Source organism: Balaenoptera ricei, chromosome 3 (assembly GCF_028023285.1).
Source record: "Balaenoptera ricei isolate mBalRic1 chromosome 3, mBalRic1.hap2, whole genome shotgun sequence".
NCBI lineage: Eukaryota > Metazoa > Chordata > Mammalia > Artiodactyla > Balaenopteridae > Balaenoptera > Balaenoptera ricei.
Window position 1 is genome coordinate 92,129,352 of NC_082641.1, and position 19,499 is coordinate 92,148,850.

Below are 19,499 nucleotides of genomic sequence, written 5' to 3' on the forward strand. Positions count from 1 at the left end.
CTTGGGGCCTTTGAGAGATTTATGAATGTGGCTTTTAACTAAACATCACGTATGCTTCTAGATAACCTAAAAAATTTTTGAGCTCACTTGAAGTTGACTTACCAACATTGACGTAGCCTCGTACGAACTCCTAAGGCAGGCAGTTGGGGAGGAACAAGATTTGATCCATCACGTTATTGGTGAAAAAGCTGGGGCTTAAAAATGTTAATGACTACTTTGAAGTTACCCTTAAGAGAGGACAGACAGAGGTGGAGTTAGAACCCACAATATCTCTGCCTTTACTCAGTTTTCTTTCCATAGAAGTGATTGTTGGGGATTCTGCCTTCCTTGCTCATCAATCAGCTGGCCCCTAAGTCTCCCGCACACAGCACTTAGTTGGTGTGTCTGCCCTGCTGTCCACAAGAGGGGTTTACCTTAAGTGACTTACTGAGCCAAGGAAGAGAACTTTTATCTTCCTGCCCATGCTCAGGGAATAGCCCTCAGGAAAACAAATGGTTGGCATCTACTTTTATGGAGAAAGAGTGCTTTGTGCTCTGCCTGTTTGTATAGGCCTCAATTAAAACAGTTTTAGAGGCAGCTTCTTTAAACTCTCCCTCTGGAAGTCCTGGGTTAGAAGAAACTTTGGAGGCGTTTTGTTCCAACTCTGAGAGTTACAGTAATGATGGGGCTACTTGATGAGAGTACTGGTGGGCCTCTGTTTCAGGGCAAAGTTGTGGAAAAATTTGCAGTGAATTGGAGCCACACAATACATCTCATATTCCAATTTAGAACCTCAAGCCTTTTAAATTGTATCCTGGTCTTCAGAGTGATTGTAGGTTAGAAGAGCAGAGACGAATTTTCAGCCCAAAGAAATGATTATAGCAGACTTTAAGGAGGCTGGCAGAGTACACTGGCAAATTTGTAATTTCCATTAAAACATGCTGCACTTTTAAACACTTGAGAAGGTGAAGGCAAATGGACTCAGTGAGTTGTGAAAAAAATGCAACACGCATCACCTAGAAAACTCAATTTCAGGATGTTTAAATTGAATATAATGGCCAAACTGCTTCATGTTAAAATACAGTGAGCTTCTTGAGCATAAACATTTATCGGTGCCTTTTATTTAAAGGGAGATTGCATCTGTACAGATGTCACATTAAATTCTGCCAGTTTTCAGTATGTAAATGCGCTAGCCCCTCCTCGAGGTGGGGACTCCCTGCAAGGCTGGAAGACTAGCAGACATGTGGGCCAGTAAGGCAAGGCTCTTCTTGTCCTCTGAGCTCTAGTAGCTAAGGCATCTCCCAGCCTCCATCACTCCAGGAAATTGGTTTGCTCTCAGGTCCTGAGATGCTATAACAGACCCAGTGCAGGAGGAGCCAAATGCCTTGGACAAACTCTAACTGCCGTGGCATATCCAGGCTGTAGAGAATTGTCATGCTAATCAGGTACATTCCTGACACCTTATAGACTTTTTTGTCACTTCAATCCGGGCCTGAGTTAAGAATTTATTGGAAAAGCTGAAAAGTCATCAATCAGGGAATGGTTTATGATATATCCACATTTAAGCCATCCTGAATTACGTAAGAAAAAGATATGACAGTCTCATAGTTTAAATTTTTTTTCTCAGGTCACAATCAGAGAACCAGGGACCTTCTGTGACTGCCCTAGAAGACTCTCCCATCTTTTATAGCCACAGGGCTACTGTAATCAAGAATCAGACACTGCAGGTTGCTGAATTCCAGCATAAGTTGAATTTAAAGCCACATCCGATCTCTTAGGTTAAAGGTTAAGCACTGATAGGAAAAGATGAAATGGTGAGAATTTAAGTGGACACATTTGGGTAGATTCAAATGAATCAAAATGCCTAGAGCCTGCAAACGCCACTGAATTTCCCCTCCGGCAGAAGCAGTCCCACTCCCGGTCTGATAAAGTTAGTCCTACCTTGCTTGGAGACTCTGTAGCAATCTGATCCCAGGTAGAGGGTACCAGATACATTCATACCTCACCGCTACTCCATTCCTCACTATCTTTAGGCCTAAAAGTAGCCAAATTCAATCATGCCCCAGGGGGATAAGTAGAAAATCCAACCTTGGAAGATACAGTTAAAATATGTAAGAGATTTATAAGATTTTATTCATTTATATTCACAGAAACTTGAGAAGAATATGTATAGGGTTAGGGCCTAAGTGTTCTAGACCAGGGAGGGAGGAATATAGTGTTAGATTTATGATGAATTTATTGATACAACTGTTCCTATCAGACATTCTGGATTTAGTGTGTTAGCTCCAGCAGTTTGATTAAATGAAAACTAGAGTCATTGGAGGATTACATTAAATAATGTTGAAATGCCAGAACTTCCCTAGTATAACATAGGAGTCTGGAGGCCGTGGGAGTCGGGAATGTTGGGTGGGAGCTGACGTCATTAAAATGGGGTCTTTGATGCCACTTCACTACTGGAGTCAGTGTGGGCTTGGCTGTTGTACTGGTCCACAGGGCTGCAGTAGGAATCAAAATGATTCGACCCGTAGAGATTTTTGATAATGGCTAATTGATCACGGAGTCTCCAGGATGACTAGACTGCATAACTTCTTGCTTTTTTATGTATATATGCCATTTCCTTTTTATTCTCTTACTTTCTCCTGTTATATAAGGTGAGTTGGTGAAGCTTAGCATTTAATAGTTAGGCTATGTGATGCCAAGGTGAATTTGTCATTAAACTAGAAGAGGAAGGCTCACCTAACAATGAATATAATTACCGATGGGACTTTGGGTCTCCCATTTTGATGAGAAGGTGAGTACATTTACATTTGAACGAGGGATGGTTACCGAAGCTTGATGTCATTGCTATTGCAATTTGGAAATTTAAGTATGTGTGAGAGGATGTGTATGGTTGTCAAGTAGCTGAAGACAGTAGTATGGATGGATGTTGTAGACAGTACTGTAGACAGCATGATGGATGTTGTCTGGCACCTGGTACCATTCCCGCTCCTTCTCTCTACTCTCCCCCAAATCAAAGAAGATTGACCCTGGGGACTACTTCCCAAACTCCCTTAACAGCTGGACTCTGGGATACAGTTTTGGTTCTGCCAGTGAGATGCATTCACCTGGATCTGGAAGGCTGAAAGGAGGCGGGAGCCATTGTCCCTCAGGCCATAATGGTGGCAGCTGACATACAGGCTTTGGTGAACATGAGGTCCTGCATTGACTGGCCTGACCCTGGAGCTGTGGGCAGGTGTGAAGGCAGCAGCAATTTCCTTATCCTGGAGGGGACCACAGCTCTGATGGCAAATCTGACAGCCCCGGGTGGCCTCCACCCACCCTTCTCTTCTCCAGTCCTTCTTTCCGATGGTTTTGTAAGCACGAAACTACCTAAATTAAATCCTACTTGAAACACCCAGAAGAGTTTGTTTTCCTAACTGAACCCTGCCTAATGCGTCCTAAATCTCATCTGCTTGGAATAAACACTGAACAGTTTGTATTTATGGCCTTCTAAAAATTTTTTATTCATGAATATTTTAAACAAATTAGATCATATAGGGCACACTGTTTTGTAATATGTGCTTTTTCACTTAACTGTATGTTGTGGCTTTTTTTTGACGTTCATCTGACTTGGGGGGATTATATAATGGGATGGGTAAAATGGAAAAATACGTCAGTAGCTCACTTTGGATCTGGGGGAGGAAAAAAGATGTCTAAGCAAATTAAACATGAGATCTTTTGTTTCCCAAGGAGATTATTTTCTTTTCCCAAAAGCTGCTCTCATAACATCAAACTTTCACTGCCAACTCTCATGAGTAGTTCATGATTTCTACTTCATTTCCCATTTGCTTGTTAGCCCACAGCTGTCTGGCTTCTGACCCCAAGTTTGCCAAAGCTCCTTCTGCTATGTATTGAATTGTGCCCCCACCTCCAGTTCATGGTGAACCCCTCGATATGACAGTGTTTAGAGATGGGGCCCTTTGGGAGGTCATTCGGTTTAGTCGAGGTCATGCAGATGGAGACCACATGATAGGATTAGTGAGTGTCCTTATAAAAAGAGATGGCAGAGAGCTCGCTTGCTCTCCAGCTCTCTCCCTGCCATGTGAGGACGCAGTGAGAAGGCAACCATCTGTAAGCCGGGAAGAGAGCCCTTACCAGAAACCAACCATGCTGGCCCCTTGATTTTGGACTGCCGACCAAAGTCTAAAACTATGAGAAAATAAATTCCTGTTGTTTAAGCTTGTCTATGGTACTTCGTTACAGCAGCATAAGCTAAGACACTTTTTTGAAAATCACCAATGATTTCTTAACTGAAAAATCCGGTGACCTTTTTCTTGTTTCTGGCCCTTTTTTGCAGCATTTAACCCTAAATCCTCCTTCCCAACTGGTGTACTCTTCTCAAACCTCCATGACCCTTTATGTCCTAGGTCTTCTCCTCTGTCCCTAAGATCCATCTTCAGCCTTGGCTCTTTACCCTGGGCTCTCCCCCATGCCTTTCACCAGGATGGCTGCAGCCCTAAAGCACTGACCTCTCCTATTTGTGTCACATTGACATTGGCACTTGACCTTTCTGCTTCTTTGTCTGCAAAATGCTCCTCATTTAGTGACTGAGATAGTATCCAAAGCCTCCTTGTGCTCTAACATAATCCATTCGCTAAAATCTTGTGCCGATGCTATGCGCCCGACATTTCTCCTGATCTTCAGGCCCACGCTTGGGCCTGTGTGGTACATCTGTCTATCCATCTTCATGTTGCTGCATCTCAAACAGTGTAACCAAAACCTCTTTCTTTCCCAGTAAAACATGTTGTTCTGATTAACTTCTGGCCTAAAGAGTAGAATATAATGAAACAAAAAATGAAACCCAGAAAGATAAGGTAGCTTTCTCTCTCTCTCTGTCTTCCTATGTGGTACATATTCCAACCTTGTTCACTATTTGAAGTTTTTGAATATGGATCTTATATCAGACCTTGTTAAAACTGGTACTCATTGATGACAAGGATGGATTATTATATACATAGGAGAGCATTTCAGAGTCCCATTTGTTCAGTTATTCACCATAAGATTCCTAGATGAGTCTGAACTTCCTCTGTACTATATGGAAAAATAAGAAGAGGTACTTACTCATCACTTATTTCCTGCTATAGATCCTCTAAGAGAACTGAAAGGAATACCTTTCCTCCTTGTATCTAAAAAAATCTCTGTTCTTTAAAAGAATGATGGGGCTTCCCTGGTGGCGCAGTGGTTGGGAATCTGCCTGCCAATGCAGGGGACACGGGTTCGAGCCCTGGTCTGGGAAGATCCCACATGCCGCGGAGTGACTGGGCCCGTGAGCCACAACTGCTGAGCCTGCGCGTCTGGAGCCTGCGCTCCGCAACAAGAGAGGCCGCGATACTGAGAGGCCCGCGCACCGCGATGAGGAGTAGCCCCCGCTTGCCGCAACTGGAGAAAGCCCTAGCACAGAAACGAAGACCCAACATAGCAACCAATCAATCAATTAAATAAATAAATCTTTAAAAAAAAAAAAAAATGTTTACCTTTAAAAAAAAAAAAAAAAAAAAAAGAATGATGACCCTTTCAGGGCAAGTCGGCCTTTAATTGCAAGAGAGACAGAATGTGTTTCAAAAGACAAACCATGAACTCAGGTAGACTGGGTGAGCTGGACATAGTTGACTGACAGTTACCAAGGCAGGCAGATGTTCTTCTGGGTCTTGTTCACCAATCACTCCAATCCAGTGACAAGGCATGAATGTGCACCCCAAAATAAAACAAGTATAGAGACTGCTACTGAAGTAATAGTCTTATCAACTGCTGCTGATTCCATAGTACTTCAGCTCAAGGTCTGGAAAGCATGATAAGAATTATACTTTCATTGACTTTTTCCTTTTCTAATTAGATCATTTCACCCCTAGCTAATAATGAGAAAGAATCTTTTCTTTAGGCCATCATATTATTGTTTTGTTGGTACTAAATTTAGGAATTAGGCTGTGCTAACTGGTTGTATAGTCTTAGGTAAGTCGCTTAGCCTCTGGAAGCTTCAGTGGTCTTATCTGTAAAACAAAGGTATTGATCCTGTCTTAGATGATCACCAAGATCCCTTCCAGTCTGCCAGTCTGTGACTTGTCTGCCTCTGCTAGTTACGTAGGTGTGTGTACAATCTAATCCCTGCCCCCTTAGGAGCGTTTTTGGGTTTTTTTGTTGTTAAGCTAGTAACGAGCATTAATCATTGCAACTCTAAACTAAGCAACGTGGAAGCACTTCACAGATGCTTCGAAGTAAATGAAATAATGTACATTTAGAATCCTGTGAGATGATCCTTTATGTTCCAAAGAAAAACACCTCAGAACTTTGTAATTCCATAATTAGGAAACTATCACAGTAGCATACAATTAGCAACATTTATCAGTTTATCAAAGCTTCTGTTTTTTTGACTTAAATTGATCACTTCTTGGACCTTTTCATATTTTCTTCCTTTTCATCACCAGCATTAGCAGTTCGTGTTCTTGGGGGAGGCATTTTTTTCCCCGAAGAAATAAGATGTCACTTACCAAGAGTTACCGTATACACCATGGAAGGAAGCAAACAGTAAAGTCACTTTGAGATGCTGATGCTGTGTCATTTGCTAGACACCTTGACCAGCTAGGTGACGCCCTGCTGCTCAGAGCAGCCTTAAAAACACACCTGAAATTCTTGCCTTTGTAAAACTGCCACGGATCAGCAGGGTGTTTCTGACTTCTTGTTCCATTTCTCTGGACGGACCGATGCTTCTGAATAAAACAGTAGAGAGAGACCCCCCAGCATCAGTCTTCTGCAAATGCTGCAGTCCCAGATTGACTGTCAACTTACAAAGGGCCCGGAGACCACTGGCTTTTGTCACTTTCCAGTCCCAGATTCCAACCTCCTTTCAGGAACCATGCCAATAAGGATGTTCAGGAGGTGACGAAGATATGCAACTCCAAGATTTTTTACCAAGTCAGCTGGAGAAACAGGGTTGCACAAACTTTCTCATGTTTAGGTTCAGTTTAACCTTTTAATGCCTCTATTTTGGGGACACAGAAATGCACGTGATCTTCTCACAAGGTTGCTTTCTACCTCTAACTACTGTTTACGTTGTTTGCTCGTGTTGTTTTGCATTGTAACCTTCATTATGATTACCATAAGGGGGAACCTTAGCCATGGATGATGTGTGCTCACCTCAGCCTCTCCCTGTGACGTCAAAAACACAGACCATCTGCACTTCCCTGCTGCTTATTTTATCTGTTTCCATACAAGTTCTCAGCAATACTTACTCCTTCCTCTGAATTCCTCGATTTCACACATTTTTTTCCTTTATTTCTGCCATCTAACCCTGATTATTTGCCTCCTTCAATACAGTCAATTCTCCTTCTGATCAAAATTGTCCACTCAGCAAGTGGCCTGAGTGCTCCTCTAGCCTCATGGTTCCATCCTGCACCCCATTTTGGTTTCAGCTATCCTGAACCTCTATCCCAAGCTCCACATGTCCATGTTCACGTTCACGGGCTCCTCTGAGTCTCTGCGTGTGCCCTTGCACCCTCATGACCTGTCTACAATCTGCTCGCCTTTAGACTCATCTTCAGTGCTTCTCCATCCAGGAAGTCTTCCCTGGTCACTGCGCACCTGCAGCCCCAGATGCTCCTCCTGTGTCCACCCAGAGCATCCTTCTTAGGTTAGAATTTGTTGTGAACACGTTTGACTCCCGGAAGACAGCATCTGTTTGGCTTTTGCCATCCTATCCTTGTTTTGGTGCTCAAATACCTTGAATGAGGATCCTTAGTTTGCATTTCATGACACTGAAAGCCTTCTGCCTAAGGTGACATTTCTAGTGTGGTATCATTCTTCAGTCTGTGCTCTGACCTCAGTACGGAATGTTTCCCGCAACAGCTTCCTTCTCCCACCCTTTCCCTATTCACTCCTTTATAAAATCCATCCTAATAAAGTAATTTTTACAAAGCAGGAGATTTGGCAGGCACTATGTGTTTTGGGACCTGCCAAGCCAAGAGGGTTGAAGGTGACTATGAAAGATTTTTCAAATGCCATTTGTACCAGAGATACAGCAGCAGCGTTTATCTGGCTTTTTTGGCTGGAAAACAGTCTCAGCCAAGCTGAAGCTGATTACATTGGCCATGCAACAAAGATAATCTATTCATCATACACAAAATCTCCCCTTAACTAAAATCAGGGTTTTAACTGCTGATTGAAAGGAGAGCTGATGTATCAGGGCACAATTACCCTCTAGACCAAAAAGGTGACTCTTAAGAGTACTTTTTAATTGTTTTCTTTCCTAAACCTAATTATTGTTGACTTTGCAGATGTCTAATAATTAACTTATTCATAGAACGTTAACCTATATTTTTTGCCTTCACCAGTCCCATTCTGATTCATATTTTGACTGTCTGGGGGTTTTATGTCTGTTTAAAGTCTTCCCAGATTTCTGTGTGGCTCTTCTTAGAAATACTTTATAAAGCAGGGGCTCAGCTGAATTCCTTCCCTGAGAGGATGTTGATTTCTTGAGAGAACCAAGAACTCTGGAGAGTTCTTCCCATTTCTCTAATATAGATGTGTCTCCCCAGCTTCAAATGGCAGTTGCCTCTTCCCCAAGTTCCAATGAACACCACTCACCATCTGGGTCCACCCAAAACTGTGGACATTCTGCCCACCCCACCCCCGGTTGTCAGCAACTTGCAGTGAATGCCAGGTTGAGAGAATTTCTTCTCTTCCTTCCTTTCTTCACAGACACCCTCCCCCTGGGGCTGAGCAGACACACCTGTGGACTTTCCAACCTCAGAGTTAAATCCCTTGACAATTTTCTTTTCTGGCTTACTTGCAAAATAAATGCTTCAAAGAGGGCGAATTTTTGCTCTCTCCATTTCTGTATCCAGTGTGTGTGTGGTGTTTGTGGTGGTGTGGGGAGAAGGTCTGCATGTGCTTTGAAATAGATATTACAATTTTGAGTTTTCTTAGCTTGCCCATAGCTAATTCAGAGGCCAGAGGTTGTGAGGGATCCATGAGAGGCTGAGAAGGCGGTGGGGTGTGCTTGTGCAGATGAAACACGGCTGCATTTCAATGTTGTCTTCCTGCTAGCAAATGCACATTGGAGGAAACAGACCATCGTGTGGTATTTTCTCTCTCACTGATTCCATTCTTCTCCTCACCCCATCCTCCTTTCCTATCCCCTAACTCCATTTACTTCCTTTAGAGAAACTAAGTGTGATACTTCTCAGACATGCTGACCCATATACTTCTCTGAGCGTTGGTTTTGATCTGCACACATGAGGTTTTCCAGTCGCTGCAGCCTCAGTACTCCTTATGTCCTCTTCCCACAAGGAAGCCCACCAGTGGGACCCGGCTGGTGACGGTCTGAGCCACTTCCTGTTCACCAGACTTTTTTTTTTTTTTTTTTTAAGATTTTTAGAAATTTCATGTAATGTCTGAAACATTTATATTAACATATTTCCATACAAATACAAATATAAGATTTTTAGAAATTTCATGTAATATCTGAAACATTTATATTAACATATTTCCATACAAATAACCCAATGAAAGTTTAGTATTAGTTGTTTTGTTTTTTTATACTGCAGGTTCTTATTGGGCATCACTTTTATACACATCAGTGTATACATGTCAATCCCAATCGCCCAAATCAGCACACCACCATCCCCACCTCACCGCAGTTTTCCCCCCTTGGTGTCCATATGTCCATTCTCTACATCTGTGTCTCAACTTCTGCCCTGCAAAGTGGCTCATCTGTACCATTTTTCTAGGTTCCACATACATGCATTAATATACGATATTTGTTTTTCTCTTTCTGACTTACTTCACTCTGTATGACAGTCTCTAGATCCATCCACGTCTCAACAAATGACTCAATTTCGTTCCTTTTTATGGCTGAGTAATATTCCATTGTATATATGTACCACAACTTCTTTATCCATTCGTCTGTTGATGGGCATTTAGGTTGCTTCCATGACCTGGCTATTGTAAATAGTGCTGCAATGAACATTCGGGTGCATGTGTCTTTTTGAATTACGGTTTTCTCTGGGTATATGCCCAGTAGTGGGATTGCTGGGTCATATGGTAATTCTATTTTTAGTTTTTTAAGGAACCTCCATATTGTTCTCCATAGTGGCTGTATCAATTTACGTTCCCACCAACAGTGCAAGAGGGTTCCCTTTTCTCCACACCCTCTCCAGCATTTGTTGTTTGTAGATTTTCTGATGATGCCCATTCTAACATCACCAGACTTTTGATGCTTCCGCTCACCGTGACCTCAGTGCTGGTAGTCTCAGTTCTTTCTCACCTCGGAATTTGAGGGGGTGAAGGCATCTAATTTCTTGAGGAAATCTTCGAAAGGGAAAAGTTTCTGGTAGGCTGATAGATGAATCTTGTTTGGTGTATAGGTATGCATGTTGACACAGAAGCAAACTTTCAGTTTCAAGCGCTGACCGTAGATGTGCCCATCTATTTGGTCTGAGAGGAATCCTGATCCATGTGGCCCGGAGAGGAGACCTGTCTGTTGTCTTTCTGAGTGTCTTTATCTTGTCCTTAGAAGACATACTCTCTAGGGATTTGTCTTCCGTCTCTGTCAGTGGAGGCTGACTTCCTTTTTCTTCTCAGGGAGGAGGATGAGTACTCAGAACTGCGATCGGAACTCAGCCAGAGCCAGCACGAGGCCAACGAGGACTCCCGCAGTGTGGACCAAGACCAGACCTCTGTCTCCATCCCTGAAAACCAGTCCACCATGGTCACTGCGGACGTGGGTGAGTCTGCCTGCCATTACCACAAAGCCGGAGTTCGGTTTCTGGATTGTAATCGGAACTTTAGAAACATAAGGCAGCCGGAATTAAAATGTAATTAGTCAAGGAGCTTATTGAGTAGATGAAGGCACATCCTTTTCAGGTCTTTACATACTCCTTTGTTGGTCAGAATGGAACCAAAGAGCTGAATTCCCTTTCTGCCTTGTGATTCAAATATACGTCACCTTCTGCTTGAAAATTCTGGAAGTAGGGAACCAGTTAAAAAGGCTGTGGCAGTGTTCCAAGTTACAGTAAAATCTGAGCTGAGATGGCAGGAATGGAAAGGATGGAGTAAGTAGCGACATGTCGCAGTGGAAGAACCAATAGGTTTCAGCAACTTTGGGGTAAGGAGGAATCCAAAATGACTAACATGTTCATCCTGAATGACTAAGAGAATGATTATGTTCCTTAGTAAGGAAACTTGGTTGAGAAATGAGTTGGGAAACAGATATATTATGTCTGAGGTTGTAGAGAAATGTCCACGTGGAAATACCTGGCACAGTGTGTTGGTATGGTGTGTTTTAAACTACAGGTTGTGACCCATTAATGGGTCTTGAAATTATATGAAAAAATAAAATATTTTTTAAATGAAATCAAATAGGAAAAAAGTAGAATGACAGTATTGTTTCATGAAACGTATTTGTTGGATGTGTATATGTTGAAAGTTGCCAAGTGAAATGTTCCAACTATGGGTTGCAGTCGAAAGGTTGCAAAACCTCTGGTCTACTTGGAGATGCTTAACTAGATCTCTGCAGAGATTGGGGTTGAGGATAAAGGCTTTGAAGTTATAAGGTAAGGAGATCCCTATGGTTGAAAGGGTGTGGAGTCAAAATGGGGAGAGGCGCTATATCTTAGGAAATGTTCATGCACAGGGGAGTGATGAGAAAAGAACGAGGAGAAGGAAGAGAAAGTATAGTACGATTTACAATAGAACTCAAAATTTCGTTGGGGAGAGAGACTTTAATCAAATATTAAACACTTATGTTTAATTATCAACCTATATACGTGCTGTAACACCAAGAACATAGTACCATGACAGTGTGTCAAAGGGATTCAGTTTAGGATTTCCAGGATAGCTCCTCTAGGAAGTAACATTTGAGCTGAGATCCAGAGGATAAGTAGGAATTGAGTACATAAAAGAGGAAACGGCATTCAGGGGAGAAGGGAGAGATGTATTCAAGGCGGTGAGAAAAGATCACCCTGTGTGGAGGGCTTGGAGAGGTAGGCAGGAGTCAGATCATGCAAGATCTTATAGACCATGTTAGAGAGTCTGACCTTTATTCAAAGACCCACGAGAAACCACTGAATGATTTTAATAATTGGAGGTCGGGGGAATGAAATGATCAAATTTGCATTTTGAATCAGTTACTCTGTGGTGAAGAGAAAGAATCAGTGGATCAAGAGTGAATGGGGGAGGCCAGCTAGGAAACTACCGCAAAAGTCTAGGTGGGCAAAATTGTTGCTAGGATTAGGGCGGTGGCAGTTGAGGTGTGGAAAAGCATATGAGTGTAGAAAGTCGGCAGGATCTGCTAAAGGATCAGTAACAGGGTGAAGGAGGAAGTAGGCATGTGGGGATCTCCCATAAGTGTCTCATTCGCACAGTGGATAGACGGTAGGGCCAATCACCAATATGAAAGCAAGGGAAAAGGACCAGGTGGTTTTGCTCTGAATTGTATTTTGTTTTGCTTGGGGGAGGGTCGAGTAGGGTAGAGATCTTGTGTTTTGTTTGGGCATAAGTTTCAGGCATCTGGAGGTATCTGGGTGGAGATGTTGGGAAGGCAGTAGGTATAAATAAGCCAGTAAAGGTCTGGCTGAAGAAAGCAGCTGGGAGACATCAGGCTGTTTGCAGATAGTTACTGAAGCAATGGAAGTCGATGTGAAGAGCGAGAACTGCAGACCAAGCCTAGGGGGCCACCCGCTGAAGAGGAGACTCAGCAGCAGCTCACGGCAGGGATGCACCTCTCAGCTCTTCAGTCTCGGTTTAAATGCGCCTCCTCCCAAAGCATCTTGTGAGCCCCAGTCTGTGCAGGTCCCTGTGCTGACTCTCGCTGCCCCATTGGTTTCCTTCTTACATCACACTGAAATTTCAAGCAATGTATTTGCATTTCTTTGCTTGGCTGATGCTCCCGCCAAACCCCACTGAGCAGAAGCATGTTTGTTTTATCTACTAGTATCTCTCCAGAGCCCACCACATGGCCTGGCACATAGTATGTGTTCAGAGATACTTGTTTGAATGAAGGAGGGAAGCAGTCACCCAATCCATCAACCAGTCAATCAGCTGAAGCTGTAAGAAGGAAATGAGGAGAGCCCTGCCCCACCAGCCAGTGGGGCAGAGAAGGCTCTAATAAGGAAGAAGGGGTCAGCAGGATGGATTGCTGCTAAGGCCGGATAAGATGGATTTAGCTACATCAAAGTCACTGAGAGCTGTATACTGATACCAGCTTGAGCCAGACAGAAATGGGTTGAGGAGTAGGGATACCTCCCAGGCCTGGGGCCTTGGCTTTAGGCTGAGACGGCTTCCCTCACTCTAACCTGAACCCAGACCCTGGGCCTTAAGTCACAACACACACAAGCCCCTGCGATCAGCCCAGCCATGGGCCCAAGTCCAAAGGGCTCAGCTATACCAGCATCATACCCTCTAACCCTAGTGGCCCCGAGCTTCTGGACTCAGCCTTCCAGCCTTAGGCAGTCAGACGAGTGAGAGCAGCCGAGAAGTTTCTGATCACTGCGAAGAGACATTCCTACACGGATCCCTCCATTCATTTCTCTGAAATTGTTTTTTATGAAATGAAGCAAGTGACCCACACTCCAACAAAATTTCTTAATCCAATAAGCTGGGGGAATGGAGGGCAAACCCCAGTCAAGTGGGCGGGGCGTCTTCACTGCGGGGCATCTCCGGGTTCCAGCTGTGAGGGAGCATCTGTAGCCCGGGCTGCCCGCACAGGAGCCAGTGTCTGCTTGTCTGCACTGTGAGCTGGCTTTGTTTCCCCTAATTGTTTATTTTCATCTTTTCCCTCAGTGAAAATACATGTTCATTATAACTGGTGGTAGTATCATTCCTGACAAGACTGGGCTCCTGGGGGGAAGGGACCCTCTCTGCCCGATGCCTGTGTAAGTTCTCTGTCCACAGTAGGAGGCCTTCATTCATCTGTGCAGCAGCTCACCGGGAGCTGTGCTGGAGACTGGGCACGTGAGACCCAGAACGTGCCATCGGATCACTCTGCTCCCACGCTCAAATCCCTCACCCCCCAGCGTGACATCCCCGCTCCTTACCCTGGCCTGCAGGGCCCCCAGAACCTGGGCATCCCCACCTCAGGCCTCATCCTCCCCAACTCTTCCTTTCTTTTTTTTTTAAATTAATTTTATTTTATTTATTTTTGGCTGTGTTGGGTCTTCGTTGCTGCGCACAGGCTTTCTCTAGTTGCAGCGAGCGGGGGCTACTCTTCGTTGTGGTGCGTGGGCTTCTCATTGCGGTGGCTTCTCTTGTTGTGGAGCACAGGCTCTAGGCGCGCGGGCTCAGTAGTTGTGGCTCGCAGGCTCTAGAGTGCAGGCTCAGTAGTTGTGGCGCACGGGCTTAGTTGCTCCGCGGCATGTGGGATCTTCCCGGACCAGGGCTCGAACCTGTGTCCTCTGCATCGACAGGCGGATTCTTAACCACTGCGCCACCAGGGAAGTCCCTCCCCAACTCTCCTTGTTTTCTTCCCAGCTCTGGCCACACCGGCCTCCTTGCTGTCCCTCAGACCTGACCAGCATCTCTGGCCTCAGGGTTTCTGCATCCACGCGTGCCTCTCTGATGCATGTCAGTCAGCTGTCCTCTCATCACAGGCCTTCCCCAACCCCCTGGTAGAGTCCTGGCGCTGTCACTCACTCTCACACTGCAGGCACTCCCTTCCCATCCCTGCTTCATTTTTCTTCACAGCACTTAGCACTACCCGATGATACCTCGTGTTTGCATTTATTTCCTTATATATGTATCACCAGTCTTTATCAGTCTCTTGCACTAGAATGCCGGTTCCATGCAGGCAGGGACTTCGGCTCTCCTGTTTACCCAAGTAACAGTGCCCGCTCGTAGGAGGCTCCCAGATATGCGAGTAACAGTGAACACCATCCTGGAGCTCACGGTTCTTTGGAGGATGCAAAGGAAACAGGGAATGACTGGCAGCGGGACCACAAAAGGAGGTGGACAGGGGCCCCTAGCGACACCCTCAAGTGGGAGCATCAGAAGACGTGGCCAGAAGCCACATCTAAGCAGAAAGCTGCGGGATAAGTGGGAACGATGCAAGCAAAGAGCAGGGGGCAGGAGGAGAGTGCTGTGGGCACGGCCGGTACCTGCCAGGTCCCCGTGGAGGGCAGGCACCGGGACGGCAAGGAGGAGGAGCTGATTAAGGCCCCAGCTGAGCCCTGCCCCGCGTGTTCATTGGAGCTGGTTGGCTGCCTCTTCTTACTCCTGTGCCATTTTCCAATTGAATCGCCTCAGTAGGGAAAAAAGCTACCATTTATAAACACCATCGTAGGAAATCATTAAAAAGCAGCCATTTCGTTATGCCTGCTATATTTACAAACTTGCATTAGCAACCCAGAGGTTTTCTTGAGCTGGATTTTATATACAGAGTCTGCTGCAGTATATTTGCCGATCTCCACTTAAGAAAACAGGAGTATTCCCTTCATCAAAACGCACTTTTCTTTTCTTTTCAAACCCCACTCATCACAGCCTGGCTGTCCCCTCGATAAGCTGGCTCCAGGGCACGGTCCTCAGAGCCTGGAGGAGTAAACCAGCAATTTAGAAAGTGTTTTGACTTACCTAAGCAGTCATATACAGCAGAAAGGTCCCGGTGGTGTCACACTGCATCTTAAAATAAATTGCATTACCTCTGTTCAAACCTGGTCACATAATCGTTTGTAAAGTAAAGGTAATTAAGTAGACAAAGATAAGGTAGGAATTATGAGTTGGGATTTCTATTTTGTAATTTGGCAGAGAGTTCTAGTTCAAAGGGAGGCTGCATATCGTAACTAACATGCTTTGTTCACTTACTTTGTGTTGAGCATTTACATGCATCCTCATGTTCAATCCTCAGCCTTGAAGGAGGCCCTGTAAATCTCCTCATCTGTAAAACTGGGATGACAGAGTTCAGAGAGGGCAAGTCATTTGTCCAAGACCACACAGCTAAACAATTGTCTTTGTTGTTGCCGCCCGTGTTTCTATAGATGGCTTTGCTTTTACACACCCTGCTTAAACGGTGAAGCATGCTTATGGATGGTGTGCTCGCTTACTGCCCTCCTCTGAGGTCTCTAGTAATTCTGGTGGCAGAATTTACGGAGCAGCTGTCTGATTACAGCACCTGGCTTGCTAGCAGAGTATTTGTTGTTCACTGAGATCTTGCAGATCTCCATCTTAGAAACAACACCCTTAGACCAAACCATTCTGGGTGTTGCAGTAGAGCCGAGCACAGATGTGTGAGATGGGCTCAGCGTTGCGTCATGCATGTTAGCGTTTGTGGGGTGCACTCCCTCTAGCAGGCTGTCTTCCCAACTCTGTTCATGGAACAGCAAAGCTGGTCTGGAGCAATTGTCTGTAAACCAAACAAAATCCCTGACCTAATGGACCTTTGCACAGGCTCTGATGGGTTCTGCTCCTGTAGTTTGAGATCTCTTCTGGTTTTAGGTAAGAAATTCTTACTTTTGTGGAATTTAGCAATGCTGAACTATTAAACCCTTAGCGAGGGCAGAAAGCATATGATACCATGTTTGCTGGTGTGAATCATTTAGATACAGATTTCCTCCTTGTGCGTAGTTTTTGGAGGACAACCAAGGAAGAATTTACACATGAAACCTGGCTATTTGGCATGACTGTGGCTATGAAATATGTTTAATGTTGAAGCCAGATTTTCCTGGCTTAATGGCCCATGAGGCTTAATGGCTTCAGGAGAAATGTTCCAAAGTGTCGAGCAGCCCCTCGCAGTGGGGACAAAGGGGGGTCGGGGCAGGGAAAGCAGTCCCACCTTCTCTAAAAATGATTTCTGCAGAGTGGGAGAGAAGTGTTTACGAAGGCAAGGCAGCCTGTCCAGAGAAAACTGGATTTTTGTCAGGAATGAGGTGCTAAGTAGGCAGTTACATTCCAGCAGAGAATTTTTAGAGGAGAATCAGATCATTGGTAACTTCTGTTTCATTCTGAAACTTTGAGAAACCAGTCCGCAGGTTGGAAAAGTTAGACAGGACTGAAACTAGTACCCTGACTTGACGATGGAACAGCCCAAGCCCTGTGTTGCTTTTGTTTTTCTTCTCCTTACTTTAATTGGGCAGCTTAATTTATCCCAAGAGGTTCATGATGTTGGTCATCCCTGAGAACCAAGCCCAGGGAAGGCTTAGAAGTTTCGAACATTGACTCACGGGGGGCTCTCTAAGGAGACTGTGTGCTTCCCCCCGGGGATCTGAGCCTGGTCAAACAAGGCCTGTCTGTGAATGTTAGCAGGGCCGAGTGGCCAAGGAGGCCACCTAATATCATTCCAGAACTTTCCTTACAGAGTAACCAAGCTTGAGAGCGGGAAAGATTATGGCTCCACTTCACTTTGTGGTACTTTGAAATACTTCCCTCAAACTCTACTATTCAGTAATTTTTCAGCGCCCAAAAGAGACTTAGAATTTAAGATAGATATGGAAAGGCATTGATCCACCATGTTTGCTCAGAATGAGCTCCCATGATTGTTAGATTCATGAACTCCTTTCCTAAGATGAGCAGCCTTTATTTTCTAAGCAGACCATGTCTTCTCAGGTTGGATTGTTTTTTGGGTTGTTTGGAACTCATGACATCTTTTTCCTTAAAACCAGTATCATAGAGGAGTGTTAGCTGCCCAGAGCAGCCCCGGAAGCCTATTTCATCTATAATGGTAATAAAGTACGGACCTCACTAGTGTTACTGCAGCCCCACCCATCGCTGTGGACGTTGTTTTTGTGAGAAGAGGTTCTGTAGACCATGTTCACATGCCACAAGCACATTTTCCAAGTTGATGACACTTGGTCAGGGAGCAAGCTAACAAAACTTGATACTTTTAAAAATTGGCTTAGAAAAAGTCTTTCATTACCTTTACGCATTCAACTCATGCGGTCTTTATCGAGTACTACTCCGTGCCCAGTGTTGTGAGCGTCTAGGAACAGAAGGATGGATGAACAGAGCCCCTGCTCCCCAGAGCCAGACTTCATAGGGTCCATGTGTCAGGTAGTAAGTAATTATGGGGAATGCGATGCCTCAAAGAAAGAAGTAAATATGAGACTATAGGTAATCGGGGAAGGCTTACTGGAAGAGCAGATTTTAAGGCAAAGCTTTAAAAAGAACCATTATGAAAAGAGAATGAGGGGCTTCCAAACTAGGCAGACACATAACCATTAACTGGGAAGTGAATGCCGAGCGCCAGGAGTAAGTACGTTTGAAGTTGGGACCATATTTTGGAGCAGATTCATTCTGGTAAATGCACATTGCTTGGAATCAAAGGACCAGAGGGGAATATTTCTAACATCTAGCCTATTTAGGTATATTTTTATTTGGGTTAGGGTTCTTACAGGGGGTTCAGCAAAAGTAGAGGCAGCCTTAAACACCGTATTCAGAATGAACCAACTCTGGTATGGTTTATTGTGTACAACACTGGGGATAGGTCTAATTGATCCTGAGAGGAAAGAGGAAAACCTGCTTTGCCCACTAGTATGTGTTTAACCAAGAAAGCATGCTGGTGAGGTGTCATTTCCATAGCCATGAATGTCCTCTGGCCTCCTTTCCAGACTTCCCAGGTGCTTGGGTCTTCCCTCAGACAGCAACATAAAAACCTAAGGCTCTGGGTTCTCATTAGAAAAATAGAACCTGGGCTGTCTTTTCTCCAGCTCCTATCAGAAGTCTCACTGGGGGAAGTTTCGTTTGGAAAAGATGGCCCACCCAGGCAGGAGCTGCAGACTCTGACAGCGGTGGGCAGCAGATGGGGTGAGGAAAGCAGGCAGAACAGTGGAGCACCATGGCCTGACAAGTCCAAAGGGGCAGCTGCTGGCCACTCTGCCCATTGCTGTCATGGGAAGAGCTGGGCCCGATATTGCCTGACCTTCTAATTTTATAGGAATAGCTGTAAATGCTAACAATTTTTAAATGCTGGCAATTAATTCAAAAGTGTTTTTTAAAAAAGGCTGCATCGGTTATGAAACCCTGCCATCCAAACAAAACACATCTTTGGCTGCCGGGGGCTAGTTTGCATCCTCTGGTTGAAGGGAGATGTCCCTTCCATTTATTCTTTTTTATCCTCTGTTTCATCTCTACAGCAAACTAGACAGCTAGAAGGCAGAGTGCCAAGATTGTGTGAGCTTAGCCCTTCCCAGAATTCCCTTTACGTTGTACTTGAATGGTCTACAGCTTAAATTGAATTGAAAGTTAGTATCAGAAGAAAGCATATGAAATCTGCACATGTGGGAAATGGTGGCTGAAAAGACTCGCAATCACATCGCTTCACACCACATATGAAGTCCCAGGTACCTAAACTCTTTTAGCATCTAATTGTTAAAAACACACTGCGTCCCTTGTGCAGCTGGAATGCTTCCTCCTTTCTGACAGGAGATCATTCCTTTCCGCCCTGGTTGCCAGGGAGCAGGGCACTAAGTGGAAGAGTCAGCCCTAGCAGCTGTGTTCACCTCCGTTTGCTTCCTCAGCCTTTCCCTGGTCCCAGTCACTGGGTTTTTTGTCGTTGTTGTTGTCGT

The 19,499-nt window shown here is 44.6% G+C and overlaps 1 protein-coding gene across 3 annotated transcripts in view; it reads left to right on the plus strand.

Moving 5' to 3' along the window:
- The window catches only part of MCC (MCC regulator of WNT signaling pathway), a 428,184-nt gene that overhangs the window by 330,657 nt on the left and 78,028 nt on the right, over positions 1 to 19,499 (plus strand). For all 3 annotated transcript variants that reach the window (XM_059916875.1, XM_059916876.1, XM_059916877.1), the window contains one exon: positions 10,594 to 10,736. In XM_059916875.1, coding sequence (XP_059772858.1) covers positions 10,594 to 10,736 — 143 coding nt within the window. The remainder of the gene's footprint in view (positions 1 to 10,593; positions 10,737 to 19,499) is intronic.